At 32.1% G+C, this 15,005-nt stretch overlaps 3 protein-coding genes across 3 annotated transcripts in view; 1 reads left to right on the forward strand and 2 right to left on the reverse strand.

Moving 5' to 3' along the window:
- The window catches only part of LOC103573025 (ankyrin repeat domain-containing protein 6), an 83,546-nt gene extending 76,475 nt beyond the window's left edge, over nt 1-7,071 (forward strand). The window contains exons 5-7 of the mRNA XM_008551876.2: nt 4,535-4,744; nt 4,840-6,562; nt 6,875-7,071. Of these exons, the coding sequence (XP_008550098.1) occupies nt 4,535-4,744; nt 4,840-6,562; nt 6,875-7,071 (2,130 nt within the window). The remainder of the gene's footprint in view (nt 1-4,534; nt 4,745-4,839; nt 6,563-6,874) is intronic.
- Nucleotides 7,072-7,133: 62 nt separating this feature from the next.
- Nucleotides 7,134-10,343, reverse strand: LOC103573026 (CDK5RAP1-like protein). Its single transcript, XM_008551877.2, has 4 exons — nt 8,626-10,343; nt 8,020-8,341; nt 7,808-7,957; nt 7,134-7,452 (listed from the first exon to the last, which is right to left on the reverse strand). The coding sequence occupies exons 1-4, from the start codon at nt 10,059-10,061 to the stop codon at nt 7,186-7,188; spliced, it is 2,175 nt and encodes a 724-aa protein (XP_008550099.2). The 5' UTR covers nt 10,062-10,343; the 3' UTR covers nt 7,134-7,185.
- Nucleotides 10,344-10,799: 456 nt separating this feature from the next.
- On the reverse strand, nt 10,800-15,005 carry LOC103573019 (apolipoprotein O-like protein). The gene is made up of 6 exons (XM_014444682.2): nt 14,807-15,005; nt 14,494-14,708; nt 13,379-13,518; nt 12,352-12,585; nt 12,117-12,277; nt 10,800-11,004 (listed from the first exon to the last, which is right to left on the reverse strand). The coding sequence occupies exons 1-6, from the start codon at nt 14,819-14,821 to the stop codon at nt 10,963-10,965; spliced, it is 807 nt and encodes a 268-aa protein (XP_014300168.1). The 5' UTR covers nt 14,822-15,005; the 3' UTR covers nt 10,800-10,962.

Here is a 15,005-nt window from a genome sequence, read left to right on the forward strand (position 1 = left end):
AATTCTACAAATCATAATTCCCAATCTTCCGATACCCATTTCAATTCATACGATAAAAAAAAATTTATAAATACCATCGATGACTAAAATCTCGATCGCGTCTCATCTACTCAACTGGAATAAAAAATCGCCAGGTATTCTTTAGCTCTTACTCATTCGTTTAAAAAGTAATTCTTATTCTCTCCTGGGATCTAACCCAGCATTATTCGAATCCACACAAAACATATTTATGCATAACATGTACCCCCCCTACCCCTCTTCCATCTCCACCTGCCTCCTCTGTTCCCTAGCAGTACTTTCCCCTTCCTTTTCACCCTTCCTGGCCTCATTTCCCCCTGTCTCGACCCCCCCCCCCCCGCCTCTCCTTCAATCTTATCCTCAACTTGTCGCGTTTATTCTTCTTTAAACTCTTAACTCTTGATTCTTTAGTCTTCACTTGTATTCCTCTACTCGTGCATACAAGTACACATCCATAAGTACCTATAACTCATACTTATACTCGTAAACAAAATGGCTGCCTTTCTCACTCGCTCTTTAAACTCTTCATACACTAGCATGCACAAGTATTTACTTCGCCATGTATTTATTAAATTCTTAAACTTCTGGAACTTTTTTAAACTTCATTCCAATTAAATCGTTACTTCAAACGTAAATGGCTTATTTATTTCTCCATAAGGTCATAATTATTTTTATTTTTATTTTAATTCCAACAAATTTTTTTTAAGTTAAAAAAAAATTTATAAAAATAATTAACATCAAGACATTAATTTATGGTCTGAATTGTTTAATTTATTGAATTATTTTCTACACGGAAAATAAATTGTAGTAATGGCAACAACAACTGGAGTTTCATTTACCACAGGCTGTAGTATGACATGAGACAACTCCAAATTGTGGTTAGATTTACTACAATATTGTAATTAAGCGGCAACTATCCAAAAAAGTAAGATATAACACAGCATGCGGTATTTGTAACTCCAATTGTAGTTCAATTTACTCGATATAAGGTTACGTAAAAATAAACGCTATATAACCTTAAATTTTTATAAATTATTTTTAAAAATCACTTATTGAGTTATTTGTATATACTAAACATGGTAATTATTTACAAATAGGGTCCATCTATGCTGGGTCATGTTAAATTTTTTTTTATCAAATTGATCAATTTTTTTTTTAATTGTTCATTGTTTTATGTACTTTAAAAAAAAAAAATACATCAATATTATCAAAAAAGATAAAATAGAAATTTTATCCAAAAACATGAAAGCCAATTTTTTTTCCAACTTTTAAAGGCAAAAAAGCTATCGAAATCTTTCTTTTTTTTCTCACGACATTTTTTATCATAAATGAGCCGTAAGAACATGCAGAATAAAAAAAAAACTTTTAAATTGTTATTTTTTGGGTTTTAAAAAAGTCAGATGATTATTTATGAGACGCTTTAATAATTGAATATACACAACAGATTAACCTCAAAATGGCGAAATGGCGGGAAGTGCTTTTTCTGTAGTACTCTCAACTCCCGCCTGGAGTATTTGTTACTGCAGTGTGCAGTAGAATTAACCGCAAGATAGGAATAAATTAAACTTATTAACTTATTAAAATTTGTCGCATATTTAGTAACTTTTATCATTTCTGTGGTATTTTTAACTACAAACACATTTACTGCCACCTTGTAGTAAATGATACTACATATTATTTTCCGTGTAGCCTTATTATTTTGATTAAATAAATCGCTGAAATTATTTTTTTGGACTATAGTCATGTGGGTACTCGTTTGAGAAGAAATTTCACGTATAATCAGAAAATCCAAACTATAATCTCATTAGACTTAGATGTCATGACCTTGAATCATGTGTGAAATTTCGAAAAATTAGAAATTTTGTGTCTGAACTAAATATATTGATGTGGGTACTCATTTAAGAAGAAATTGTATGTAGATTAAGAATATATATGACTTTTTTTAAAAATAATTATTTTTAAGTAATCAAGTAATTACTATTTTGTAAAATTCTTTGAATATAGTGATGTGGGTACTCGTTTAAAAGGAAATTTTACGTACATTCAGAAACTTTCAGTGATTTTTTTTATTGAATACATATGTTATGACAATTAATCATATGTGATATATCAAACTATAGGAAATTGTGCATCTAAACTAAATGTGAGTTGTGGGTACTTATTTTACTCGTAATTGCAAGCTTTATCTATAAAAAACACAATTTCCTCGAAAAAAAAAAATCAGCATCAATAAATTCAAAAGACTCAATTTTTATTTTTTTTTTTGCTCATTTAATTTTTTACCTGCACTGAATGTGTTTACTTGACTATGACGAGTCAGTAAGTATGTACGCATAAAAAAAAAAAAAATGAAAATGAAAGATAACTCGAGAATTGTTCGACCGCAGACTAACAGCACGTAAAGGCGTGGCCTCCTACTGCGTTGTGGTTTCTCCTCACTAAACATTTCTTTACACCCAACACTTCGTTTGAATGTACACTAGACCCACGTTGGTTTGCAAAAAAAAAAAGTCTGATTTTTTTTTGTTAAAAAATTTTTTTCGCGGAGGCACTAGAAACTTGTCGAAAAAATCCAGTAGCCTTCAAAATGGGCACGTAATTTTAAATCTATGAATCTAAGCTTTCAAAAAATTTCGACAAAGACATTATTAGATTCTCGGAGCAAGAAAAACATGTGATTTACTAAGGACAATACAGAGGGTTAACCTTACAATAAAATACCCGAGTCATAATTAAAACAGTAGTTTAAGCCTCTAAAGCCTCAGTTCTTTTGTTGTTGGACTTGCCGCTGAATGTAATATGTTATTTAAGTCCTCGATGTCCTAAAAGTAGCGTATGGAGGAGTAAATCACATTTTTGAAATGGTATTTTAACCCTCTAAGGTCTACCATATATTTTAAAATGCTATTTAAGTCCTCAATACTCTAAACGAAGCGCATGGAGGGCTTAATCGCCTTTTTAAAAAGATGTTTTAACCCTGCAAGCCCTACATACTTTTAATCTGTAACTTCGAACGAGCTCAATTCTTTAGCATGATATTATTGTTATAATAATATCTGCGTTCTGAATACATAAAGATATTTCCAACTGATCGTGAACGTCCGAGTAGCAGGGCGACAGTGGTTGTGCTTCATATTCGTTAGGTCTTGGTTTCGAATCCCGGCAGCAGCAGATTATTTTTCAGTAGTTTTTTTCAATTTCTTTGACAGTTTCCGTTATCCAATACATTATTCGTATTTATTGTTCACATAAAATAATTAATTAACCACAACAAAACATTTATTACTAAGAAATTATTTTTTGAATTTTTAAATTTCAAATTTTTTTCGATCATGGCGCCCATTTCTAATAAGTGATCCCCTTTTTCCTTCTGTTTTTTTACCAATTTTACGCGATCCAATGAGAGTCTTTCTCGATCTATAAATTTAGGCTTTGAAGGTTTATTTTACCTTTTTAAAGAGATGATTTGAAAAAATCATCTTTTAAATCACCTTTCTAACGATACTTCTCTTGATACGATTCTTTTAAAATGAAGATTCTATTTGAATCACAATCCTATTCATAACTTCATACAGACACAAAATAATTTTTATTTATTTTAAACCCGATCTCAAAGTCCAAAATTTTTTCAAATCTCCCGGTTTTATTTTTTCAACTTCGAAAATTTGTATTTGTAAAAAAAAACCAAAAGATAGAGTAATTTTTTCTGTTATATCTAAAAGATCTGACTCTCAGCTATAAGATACAATTTTTTTTAACGTCCGGTTCAGCCAATTAGTCACTGAGTTATCGTCCGATTTGTGATGACCTTGAAATTGATTTTTTTAATTTTGCTCATTTATTTAAATTAAATATCAATTTCCTTAACGTCCACGACTTGAATGTATATAAGAGACATATATCGCGTGATATACATCATTTAGATCGCGTGCGTATATTTTATATCTATATATATAACCAAGTTGTTAAAGTCACATTTAACCGTGAGCAATTTCGAATAAAATAATAAATTTTAACTTTTATTACGATCTACACTTGAGTAAAAACATAAAACCATTAAAATTATAATTTATTTAATCACTTTATCCCTTTTTTTATTTTCATTACAAATTATTATTTAAAAAATTTTTTTTCGCTCACTTTTGAAATTTATAACCTCCAAACTAATAATCATAAAACAACGCGACAAGTCTCCATTTATTTTCCAGACTTTTCTCGATCTCCAGAGCCCCCTAGAAGACAATTTTCGTCTTCTAGATTCCGAGATATCTCTACTCAAAGTTGAGCCCTAAGAAAAAATTCAAATTTCAATTTAAAAACTTTGACCGCCTATTAAAAATACATAATTTTTTTTTTTTCATGTCTTCACCTGTGGGAACAGAAAGTCGATAGTCTAAGCTTTGAAACCCCGCATTATTTTTTTTAATTACCTCATTATTTCTTTGTCTTTCCAGCGCTCCCAGGACTGAAGAAAAATATTTTTAAAAAAATTAATTTTATTTTTTTTTTTTCAAAGCATGGAAACTCGGCACTACACGAAGCCTGTTGGCGAGGATACAGTCGCACAGTGTCGGTACTAGCCAAAGCCTTGGGGACACAACGAGGCCCTCTGCACGCAAGAAATTTTTCCGGATTCGCTCCACTGCACTTAGCTTGTCAAAATGGACATAATCAAAGTTGCCGTGAGCTGCTACTGGCTGGTTGCAATCCTGACCTTCAAAATAACGTAAGTAATAGCCGTAGGTGTCTTAGTAAATTATAATTTTATTATTAATCTCAAATGGAGATATTTATTTTTTATTTTTATTCCTTTTTTTTTAGTGTGGAGATACTCCTTTGCATACTGCGGCACGCTACGGCCATGCAGGTGTTACCAGAATATTAATTTCTGCGCTTTGTCGTGTTTCGGATCAGAATAAAAATGGCGACACTGCGCTTCATATTGCATCGGCAATGGGCCGTCGTAAGCTGACCCGAATCCTTCTGGAAGCCAATTGTGACCGGACGCTTCGTAACAAGCAGAATGAGACTGCCAAGGACATCGCGCGACGTAAGAACCTCGTAGAGATTCTGGAGATCATCAACAAGGCCAAGTCTAAGTCTCGGTCCCATTCCAAGACCCGGTCCCAAGATGGGGTTGACTCGGTTCCCAAAAGTCCGCTACCTCGGGACTCGCAGCTGAATGCTTCCAAGCGTAAAGATTCTAAGGAAAACAAAGAGTCCAAAGACAAGGAGCCGAAATCAAAGGATCTGAAGGAAAAGGTCAAGGAAATTAAGGACAAGGTAAAGGAATTCAAGGAGAAGGATAAAAAACCCAAAGAAAAAAATAAAGTCCACTTTGAATCCCAGAGGCAGTGGTCACCTTACGGCTGTCACTATTATCCTGACCCTGAGTCATTTCCTTCTCCGAAGCTCGACTCCTTGCCCTCGGACCCTCTGGCACGAGGAGAACAGTATTATCTCGATTTGGCGGGAAATATTAGAAAGGGACCGGTTGGTGTGGGCTATACTTGCTACTGTGCGCCATTTTTCAGGCATATGGAAGCCAAAATGAAGCGTGACAAGGCTGAATTGAAGGCTCACATCGAGCAGGCCCACGAAAGGCTCGATCTGAAGGTGGCGCATCTGGAAAAACGGACACGAGGGCAAATTTCAGAGCTTACGCGTCATTTTGTCGCTGAAAAGGCTCGTTGTGAAGACAAGCATGCGCACATGCGACGTTGGCTTACGCGAAATGGCGCTGGAAGACATTCGGAACGACCTGCGCAGCCCGCGCATACACAGAAACGAACTGCGCATGGTTCGGGACCTGTGAGGGCGAGGTCAGTTGAAGATTTGTTGGATGAGCGACCAGCAGACAGGAGTTTCGAGATTCCTGGAGAAACTTCAGGCCAGAGATTGGGAAGTCTGGACAATTTGGACATCCCAGCGATTCCGAGATTGAGTAAAAGCTTGAAGGATCTACCGCATGAGAACGGAAGAGTTCTGAGAGTACTTGACGTTGCTCCGAGATTAAATGAGACCTTTGACGGCGTGATTGGCCGAAACCGATCTCAGGATCACGCCTGGATGGAAGAAACGAGCCGGCTCGAAGGACCAAATCGGACGGAAGCCGAAGAAGATCTAGAGCTCGCTAACAGCCGGAGAAGTGTTCACGAGATGATCAAAAGGTTCCAGCAGATTCCGGGGATGCACAAGGGCCGTAGGCCCAAGAGTGAACTCGCAGACTCTAAAAGTCGGGCCTCAGGCAGCTGGAACGCCAACGACAGTGAGAGCAGCGAAGTCGACGACCCGGCCCCGAATAAAAACGCGGGACTTTTGGGAGGAAATAGCCAACTAGTGGATCAGAGTGCGATCAATTTGACTGGGGGTAATAATTACGAGACTATTGCGAGGATGCCCTACCGCAGTCGCAGCGCTGTCTACAGCCCAACGCCTTTCCATCACACCATGGGGGCCCATGGGCACGATGATGTCCACAACGACTCGGGCTACAGCACACGGATGTACGGCTCCAGTAAAGGAGCTTCGCCATCTTTGTCAGGTATTTTTGAACACCTACAGTTTGAGACGTCCTACAAAAAAGGTCCTCAGGAACTAAGCAATCAAACCTAAATTCAAAAAGTTATGGGACTTTTAAAAATCCACTCGCCGTAAGATGGATGGGAAAAAAATTTCAAATGCCTGTAACTTCTCAAGTTTCACTTTGTTTGATTTAGTTGTAAAGACCTTTTTTGTAGCCCTTTTCAAGCCCTACAAAACCATGTATCTATTGATGTAAAAAAAAAATCCCTAACCTCTGAAATGATCGATTAAAGTTAGAAACTGAAATTTTAACCTCAAATTTTCTGTCTAGGGCAACTGGACTGCGATGTTCTCATGCAGTCACGTAATTTTTCGAGCCGAGAGCACTTAGCAGCCCTCTTGGAGCAGCCACGAGTCAACGCGTCATTAAATGCGAGCAATGGCATCCACAATGGCCACGAACTGACGGTTTTTGAACGCAGTTCCGATAATATGGTAATTAATATCGGTACTGCAAGTCTTGTTTAATTGAAATTATTATAAGAAAATTAAGTATTTGTAATAAATAATTGATAAATAAAATATATAAATAAGACTTGAATAATTTTTATTAATTATTTACATTTTTTTGCTATTTACATTTCACAAGTAATCCGTGTGCTCAAATTGGGCACTTTTACTATCACTATTTTTATTTCTATTCTCGAACTCTGCAATAGATGAATGGTAGAGAGGAACGCCGGTCAGTGAATTGGAATTCGATTCGCTGATTTGGACTGCAATGTAGTCACCCGATTTTATTTCTCGGGAATAATTCGCCGCTTTGTCAGGAATAGAGTGTTTAGGCACCAGGACACGTGTGTTGCCGTCCGTTCGACCCTGGAGAACTGAATCCGACCGCCGGCTTCGCTGCAAGTTAACAAAATTCATTTTTATAGTAGAAACTCGTTGAATTTCGAATTAATCTACTTAAATGGTGATATTTTGAGCGTACAGATTATTTTTCGAGAAAGCAATGATGATTATGGATAGGAAATTTAATGGGCTACAATTTTGGTCCTTAGAAAAATTTTCCTAACTCCATTAGTTTAAAAGTTACGGCCCATTAATCAAAAAATTAAATTTTTCCAAACTTTAAAACCGCTGTGATTAATCTGCCTGTAACTCCTAAACTATTAGTCCAACTGTAATTAACCTCAGGACCAAAATTGTAGCCCAGAAAATTTCCTATCCACCAAAGACTCACAAAAATTTCTAAACTTACTCCTTCGATCAAAACAAGCTGCCGCGTTCCAACTTGGAAGCTGTTTAATTTCTCAGCCTGAGTACGGAATAAACTGGCCATCTGTTGAAGTCTCGCGAGCTTAACTTCCGGTGGTACGTCATCTTTAAAGCGTCTGTGAGCTGTTGTTTTCTAAAAATAAATTTGTTTAACCATTATTTACTCTCGATTAATGATTAATAGGTATTAATTACCTCTCTCATACTATATTGGAATAAATAAGCCATGTGATATTGAACTGTATCGATTAATGTTATAGTATCCTCAAACTCTTTGTCAGTTTCCCCACAGAAGCCCGCGATGAAGTCACTAGATAGTTTAATATCCGGAATAATATCACGAATGTGTTGAACAAGTTCCAAATATGATTCGCGGGTGTAGCCGCGTCTCATGCGTTCCAATACGTCCGAATTTCCAGACTGCGCAGGCAAGTGAATTTGCTTGCAAATATTAGGCTTCGATGATATTAATTCCAGTACTTCATCTGGAAAATCTTTTGGGTGTGGTGATGTGAACCTATTTTCATTAAAAATATTAATTTATTCTACGATTAATCTGTTGTATTTTTTAGTAAATACGAGGTAAGTAAAAATTATTTGTCGGAGTGTATAGTGGACGTGATGACGAGTTGAATGAGTACCCACAACAATATATTTAAAAATATTAGAAATTAGTTAATTGTTAATAACAATTAATTAGCATAAACAATTAACAAATATGACTTTGTCAAAATACCAGCTTGTGGGTACTCATTTTTCGTGAAATTTCCTCCACATTCTAGAAATAGTAACCAAAATTACCTAATCCTCATCTCAGGATCAATATCAGCGACTTTTTCCAGCAAATCCGCGAATCTTTTACCCCCAAGCTTCGTCTTATAAACGGTTTTGAATCCCTTGGCCATTTCAGTCTCTTTTTTGACATTTTCTCCCATCGCGACAGAGACCTCAGACAAATCGCGATAGCTGTTAACATTCTGGCCCAGTAGCGTGACTTCTCTGATCCCTTTGTCCGCGAGATGTCGTACCTCGTCCAAAATACTCTTAATTGGTCTCGATCTCTCCCTTCCTCTTACGAAAGGAACGATACAATACGTGCACATATTATCGCACCCACGCATTATCGTCACGAAAGCAGACTTCGAGTCCTCGTTGAGCCTCACGGGATTAATGTCCGCGTAAGTTTCATCGAAGCTCAACGTGACATTAATCGCAGTCTGGTTCGATTCCGTAATCGATAGAAGACGCGGTAGGTCTCGATATGCATCGGGCCCGGCGACCAGATCGACATATTTGCTCTCTTCTAGTATTTTAGTTTTCAATCTCTCCGCCATGCAGCCCAAGAGTCCGATTCTCACTGGGACCTGGGCGCCCATAACTTGGCGCCGACGTCTCAAGTCATTGAGCGACGCCAACCGGCCCCAAATCTTTTGCTCAGCGCCCTCTCTTATTGCGCAGGTCACTACCAGTATTACATCCGCTTCCTCTAATTCCATCGTACGGCAGTAACCGGCTGTTTTTAGTACAGAGTATATTATCTCGGTGTCGCTGACGTTCATCTGACAGCCGTAGACGTCAAAGTATACTTTTTGCGCGCGAACTTTTATGGGTTTCAAATATGGATGGTCATCTATTTTTATAGGTTTTGTTTTTATTTTTATATTCGAAAGTATAAAATCTGCTAGATCTGGTCCTGATGATACGTCACGTTTTTTTAAAGTTTTTTTGGCGCTATTTAAATTTAAATTTTCTTGCGATTTTAGATTTAAATTTTCAATTTTAGAATTTGAATTTCCGGTTTGTATATTTGAACTTCCGGTTTCTAAATTTAAATTTTTTAGTTCATTTAAATTTTCCCACTCATTGGAATTTAAATTTTTTAATTCATTAAAATTTTCCCGCTCACTGGAATTCAAATTTTTAAATTCAAAATTTGAATTTCCGGTTTGTGAATTTGAATTTCCGGTTTGTAAATTTGAACTTCCGATTTTTAAACTTAAATTTCCATCATCCAAATTTAAATCATTTGAATCTCCCGCTTTTAATTTTAAATTTAAATTTCCCGCCTTTGAATCCAAATTTAAATTTCCCGCGTTAGAATTTAAATTCGAACTATCAGTAGATAAAGTAGAAGTTACATCAGTAGATAATTTATTATTATTATTATGGAATAATTTGATTTTATATATAAAATTTTTGGAGTTATTAAAATTAATTATTTTGTTAATTCGATTCATTTTTAATTGATTTTCAAAAACTAATTATTATTAAAAAAGCGAAAACTTCTAATTATTATTTTTATTTAAATTTCGAGGTTAAATCACCCGAATTTTTATTTCATTTTTAATTATTAAAATTTTTTTGAAAAATTAATTTGAATTTTTTTTCAATTTTTTAATTTGGGTCACTGCTTATCATTGTCATTGCTAATTAAATTATTAAGAGAGTAATTACAGATGTTTTTCTCAGTTATTTAATCACAAATCACACTCACACATAACCTGCACTTCCACAATTAAAAAAAAAAAAGATGGCGGCAATGAAAAAAAAAATTGAAAGCTCGGTGATCGAGTCTAATTAAATTTTTTAATAAAAATTGTAGTAACTTGGTAAGTATTGAGTTTAGAGGAAAATTTGCAGAGACATTTTTTGAAGAAAATTCAATTCTCTACAAATTTATTTCAATACACTTTCATCGTATCTTCGATATTTAAGTCATAAATTAAAGATATAGTAAAAAAAAATTAATATTTTTTAAATGTCAATTTTTGGAGTAAAGCTTAAAATTTAAAATTATAGGAAAACTATTAGATTAAAGTGAAAATGTAATAAGAACTTTTTTGTAGGAAATTTAATTCTCTACAAATTTATCTCTATACATTTTTATCGTATCTCTGATAGTTAACTTACAATTCCATTTTAGAGGTAAAAAAAAATAATTTTTGATAACTAATCATTTATAAGGAATTTAATTTATTAATTAATGATTACATAATTAATTTAGTTTATAAATTTGATGATTAAACTATCTTGAGTGTTATGATAAAATAATTATAGTTCATTTTTATTTAATTATCTACACTATTGACCAAAAAAACAATTTTTTTTTTAGTCAACTCAATTTCCCAACTTGTCAATTTATTTATCTTTAATCTCCTTTTTTACTTCCGTTGATTTGCTCTAAAAAATAAAAATAAATTAATATTTGATTTTCACAATTAAAAATTAAAAAATTTCTAAGTTTTCAATTCGGAACCAGGAAAAATTTGAATGGATCAATTCAGGGACTTGGAATTTCTTAAACTTAAAAAATCTATACCTCGGAAACTTATAAAGATTAAGAGCCGGGATTGGGCTCATTTTAAAGCTAAGATCTGTAGCTATAAATTTTACTTCTCATTTATTGAGTTTCGATCGATAGTTTTCGAGATATCGATATATATAGACAGGGTAAATTTTTATGAAATTTTTTATCCAATTTTTTATGAAATTTAAACTTTGAAAATTTGTAACTTGAAAAGTTATCAAGATTAAGGAACCGGGCTGGTCTAAAATTGAAGATTAAACCTTTAGCTACAATTTATATTTATAAACAAATTGATCTAGGATCAATAGTTTCCGAGATATCGATCTCTAAAGATCAACTGACCTAAAGAAAACTTTCTAGATGTAGAACAAAAATTATTTTTTCATTTTAAAAATTCATAACTTGAAAACTATTCAAAATTAAGAAACAACCAAGGTCTCATTTTAAAAAGTGTTCCATTACCTACAACTTTTATTTAAAACAAATTGATCTAGGATTAATAGCCTCCGAGATATCGATCTATATACAAGTAGATATTTTCCAAATTTCAAGTTTAATTTTTCTAATCTAAGCTTTAAAAATTTATAACTCCGAAGCATATGAATATTAAGAAATGAAAAAGGTCTCATCTTAAAGATTAAACTTGTAGCTACAATTTTCATTTAAAACAAATTGATCTACGACCGATAATTTCCGAGATAACGAATTTTAAACACAAAAGCAAAATCACAAATTCGTATTTTTTAAAAATATTTTTTTTTTTCTACTTTTCAAAAATCAATTACTCCAAAGCTTATAATTATTAACACTTCTAATTAGTCTTAAAAAAATCCCCAGAATATTTCCGATCTCCAGACCACCCTATTGATTAATTTTCGATCACTAGTTCCCGAGATATTAATTATTTAAGTGACAATTTCATTAGGAAGGTAAAGGAAAAAGGGTCTCAAGGATCGAGAACTAGCAGAATAAATTATTCCTTTACCTCATTGTTTAAAATATCAGTAGAAAATGACCCAATAGATGTAATTACACTACTTCCGGTGTCTTTAATTAACACCAGAAAATCACTAAAATTATCTGGTAATTTAATCGACGGTAATTCGGGCCATTTTATTTCTTTTTGATTTTCATCCCCTGGTTTTACTAATTAATTCATTAAATATTACTTATAGATTATTAATTAATTAATTACTTGATTAATTAATCAAAGTACTTACCGCCATAGATGAAGTTATATCCAATATTAATGTAATGTTTGCTAGAAGTTAAAGAATCTTTAGCTTTATCTGGATAACAAATTGCGCCCATTACCCCAGCACCGGTTGTCGAGTAGAAAATACGTTTGAATTTACCACCGCGGATGCCAAGCAATAAGCCTGTAAGTGCGCCGCCGATAATTGTTCCGATACGTGGAAGTAAATTTTCTTCTTGATGTAAATAATCGATTGTTCCTGGAATAGAAAAAATTTAAAAGTTATATTGATGTGGTATTTGAGTTCTACGGTAAATTTCCGCTAGCTTGAGTACCCACATCCCTAGTTTTTGAACAAGTCAGCCCGAACCGCGAAACCGCGGAATTTAAATTTTCCAATCCGCGAATTAGATGATGGAAATTACTTTTTTAAACATGGGGTTGTGGGTACTCGTTTAAGAGGAAATTTAATGTAAAATTCAGAAAATTTATTAATTTTCTTATTTTCAAAATTTTATTTTTCAAAAAATTTTGAATTTCGATTTAAAAATTTTTTTTTTATTTATTTCTGGAATTTACAAATATGAGCTTCAATTGGAAGAAAAGTTTTGTTGATTACACAAAAAAAAAAAAAAATTGAATTTGTGTATTTTTTCTTAAGATTTAAAGGACAAATGACTTTTAGATTTATAAATTAAAAATTTGACAAAACTATTGATGATACGGAAAAAAGCATAGAAAGCTTTTTTGTAGAGAATTCGATTCTCTACAAATTTATTTCAGTACATTTTTATCGTATCTTTAATCCTTCATTTCTAATTATTAATTGAAGTTAAAAAAAACAACCCATACACCATTTTCTTCTTTTAAAATTTTTTAATATCCAAATTCAAATAACTTGTTAACGATTGAATTTACGAAAAAATTTATAAGGACCTTTTCTGTAAAAAATTCAATTCTCTACAAATTTATTTGAGTACATTTTCATCGTATCTTCAAAAGTTAACCCGCAATATAAACTTTTCTTTTTTTAACTTTCAATTTTTTTTTACCTTTACTATGTGCGAGACCGGTATTATAAATATGACTAATTCGATCATGTATTGCTTGATATTCATTTGTTACACTTGATAATGTTTTTCTTACTGTTCCAAAACCGTCTTCTAATTGTCGTCTTATGCTATTGTCATCCCTAAGAAAAAAAAAACAAAATTAAAATCTTTACACAGAAAAAAAAATATATATTTTTTGTATAAATATAAATTTAAAAAAATCACTTAGATATTTGTATTCGTGATTTAATTCCACGTAATTTAAGTACCCACATGATTATATTTCGATAAATTCAAAATTTCATTTTAATTAACCATTAGTTAATCAAGAAGCTAATTAATTATTAATTGAATATAAAATTAATCAAATTTTTTTTTAAACCTAGGGTTGTGGGTACTCTTTTTACTGGTAATTCAATAAACAATTAAAATACAAGGATCAATACTCCATAAAAATTTTTATGTAATTGCATGTTAATTAACTATTAATTAATTAATAAGGATATGATAATTTTTTTTTTTTAATAATAAGGTTGTAAGTACTCGTTTCACTCCAAATCCAACGCACAATCTAAGTAAAACTCAGTCGATAGTTAATCAATTATTTTTTATTAATTAATTAGCTGATTAATTAAAAATAATCTCAAAATTTTTTGTAAACCGAAGGTTGCGAGTACTCATTTTACTCGTAATTCAATGAACTGTTAAAATATATGTATCCGCATTGAATATAAAATTCTTTTTTCGAATTACAACAAAAAATTACCAACCCCCGAAACTACTCCGTAATAAAAAATTACTACATAATTAAGATTTTATTTTTTAAATGAAAAGATAATTAACTTGCAAATAGTACCCCGTGATAGCACTCAGATCTTACCAGTTTTTGTTTTATATTAAAAAAAAAAATTGTGTGAATAAATCAGACTATAAATTTTACTATAAAAAATTTTTGAAATTTAAAAAAATTAACAAATTTTTTAAATCAGTACATGCACTCAAATTTTGAATTTATAATTTTCAAAATTTTTTTTTAATTCACACTTATAAAAAAAATGTTTTCTTTTTTCCTAAAAAAAAAATTATCGACATGAAATTACTTGTATATTTTTTACCGTGTCTCGGTTTTTATTTCAGATTTATGTTGATGGTGAACATAAATTGGTAATTCCGATGGACGAATTAATCTAGGCCCATTATTATTATTATTATTATTATTATTATTAATATTATTGCTGCAATGTACTGGCGCGTCTGGTGAAATAGGTTCTGGTTTAATTACTGGTACTGCGCCACATAATCCACCGGGTAGTAAAAATTTTTTAAATAACTTGGAAAATAAAAAAATTTATTAATGAATTTATAAAAATATTTAATTATTATTTATTATTGAAAAAAAAAAAAAAAAAAAAAAAATCATAACCTTACCTTGAGACCCTGCATGTTGCTGTCAATAAATAATTGGATAGAAATAATGTAATTTTGAAATTATGTTATGTTATTTTTTTTTTTTAATTAAATTAATTAATTGATTAATTAATCATAGTGACAATTATATTTATTTAAATAACAAACTGTCATTCGTTAGAATTTTTAATTTATCGTTCGTCAAAGTCACAGTCGAAAA

Source organism: Microplitis demolitor, chromosome 10 (genome assembly GCF_026212275.2).
Source record: "Microplitis demolitor isolate Queensland-Clemson2020A chromosome 10, iyMicDemo2.1a, whole genome shotgun sequence".
Taxonomy (NCBI): Eukaryota; Metazoa; Arthropoda; class Insecta; order Hymenoptera; family Braconidae; genus Microplitis; species Microplitis demolitor.

Bases quoted from the DNA above. Each gene is read 5' to 3' on its own strand.
- LOC103573026 (XM_008551877.2), bottom strand. From the start codon at position 10,061: ATGAATCGAATTAACAAAATAATTAATTTTAATAACTCCAAAAATTTT. The intron at 8,342-8,625 runs GTAATTTTGGTT...TAATGAAAATAG, and splicing joins GATCCTGAGATGAGGATTAG to GTTCACATCACCACACCCAA. The intron at 7,453-7,807 runs GTAAGTTTAGAA...GTTAACTTGCAG, and splicing joins AGCTTGTTTTGATCGAAGGA to CGAAGCCGGCGGTCGGATTC.
- LOC103573019 (XM_014444682.2), bottom strand. The intron at 13,519-14,493 runs GTAAAAAATATA...TTTTTTTCTTAG, and splicing joins GAAATAAAAACCGAGACACG to GGATGACAATAGCATAAGAC. The intron at 11,005-12,116 runs GTAAAGGAATAA...TTTATTTTTTAG, and splicing joins CTGATATTTTAAACAATGAG to AGCAAATCAACGGAAGTAAA.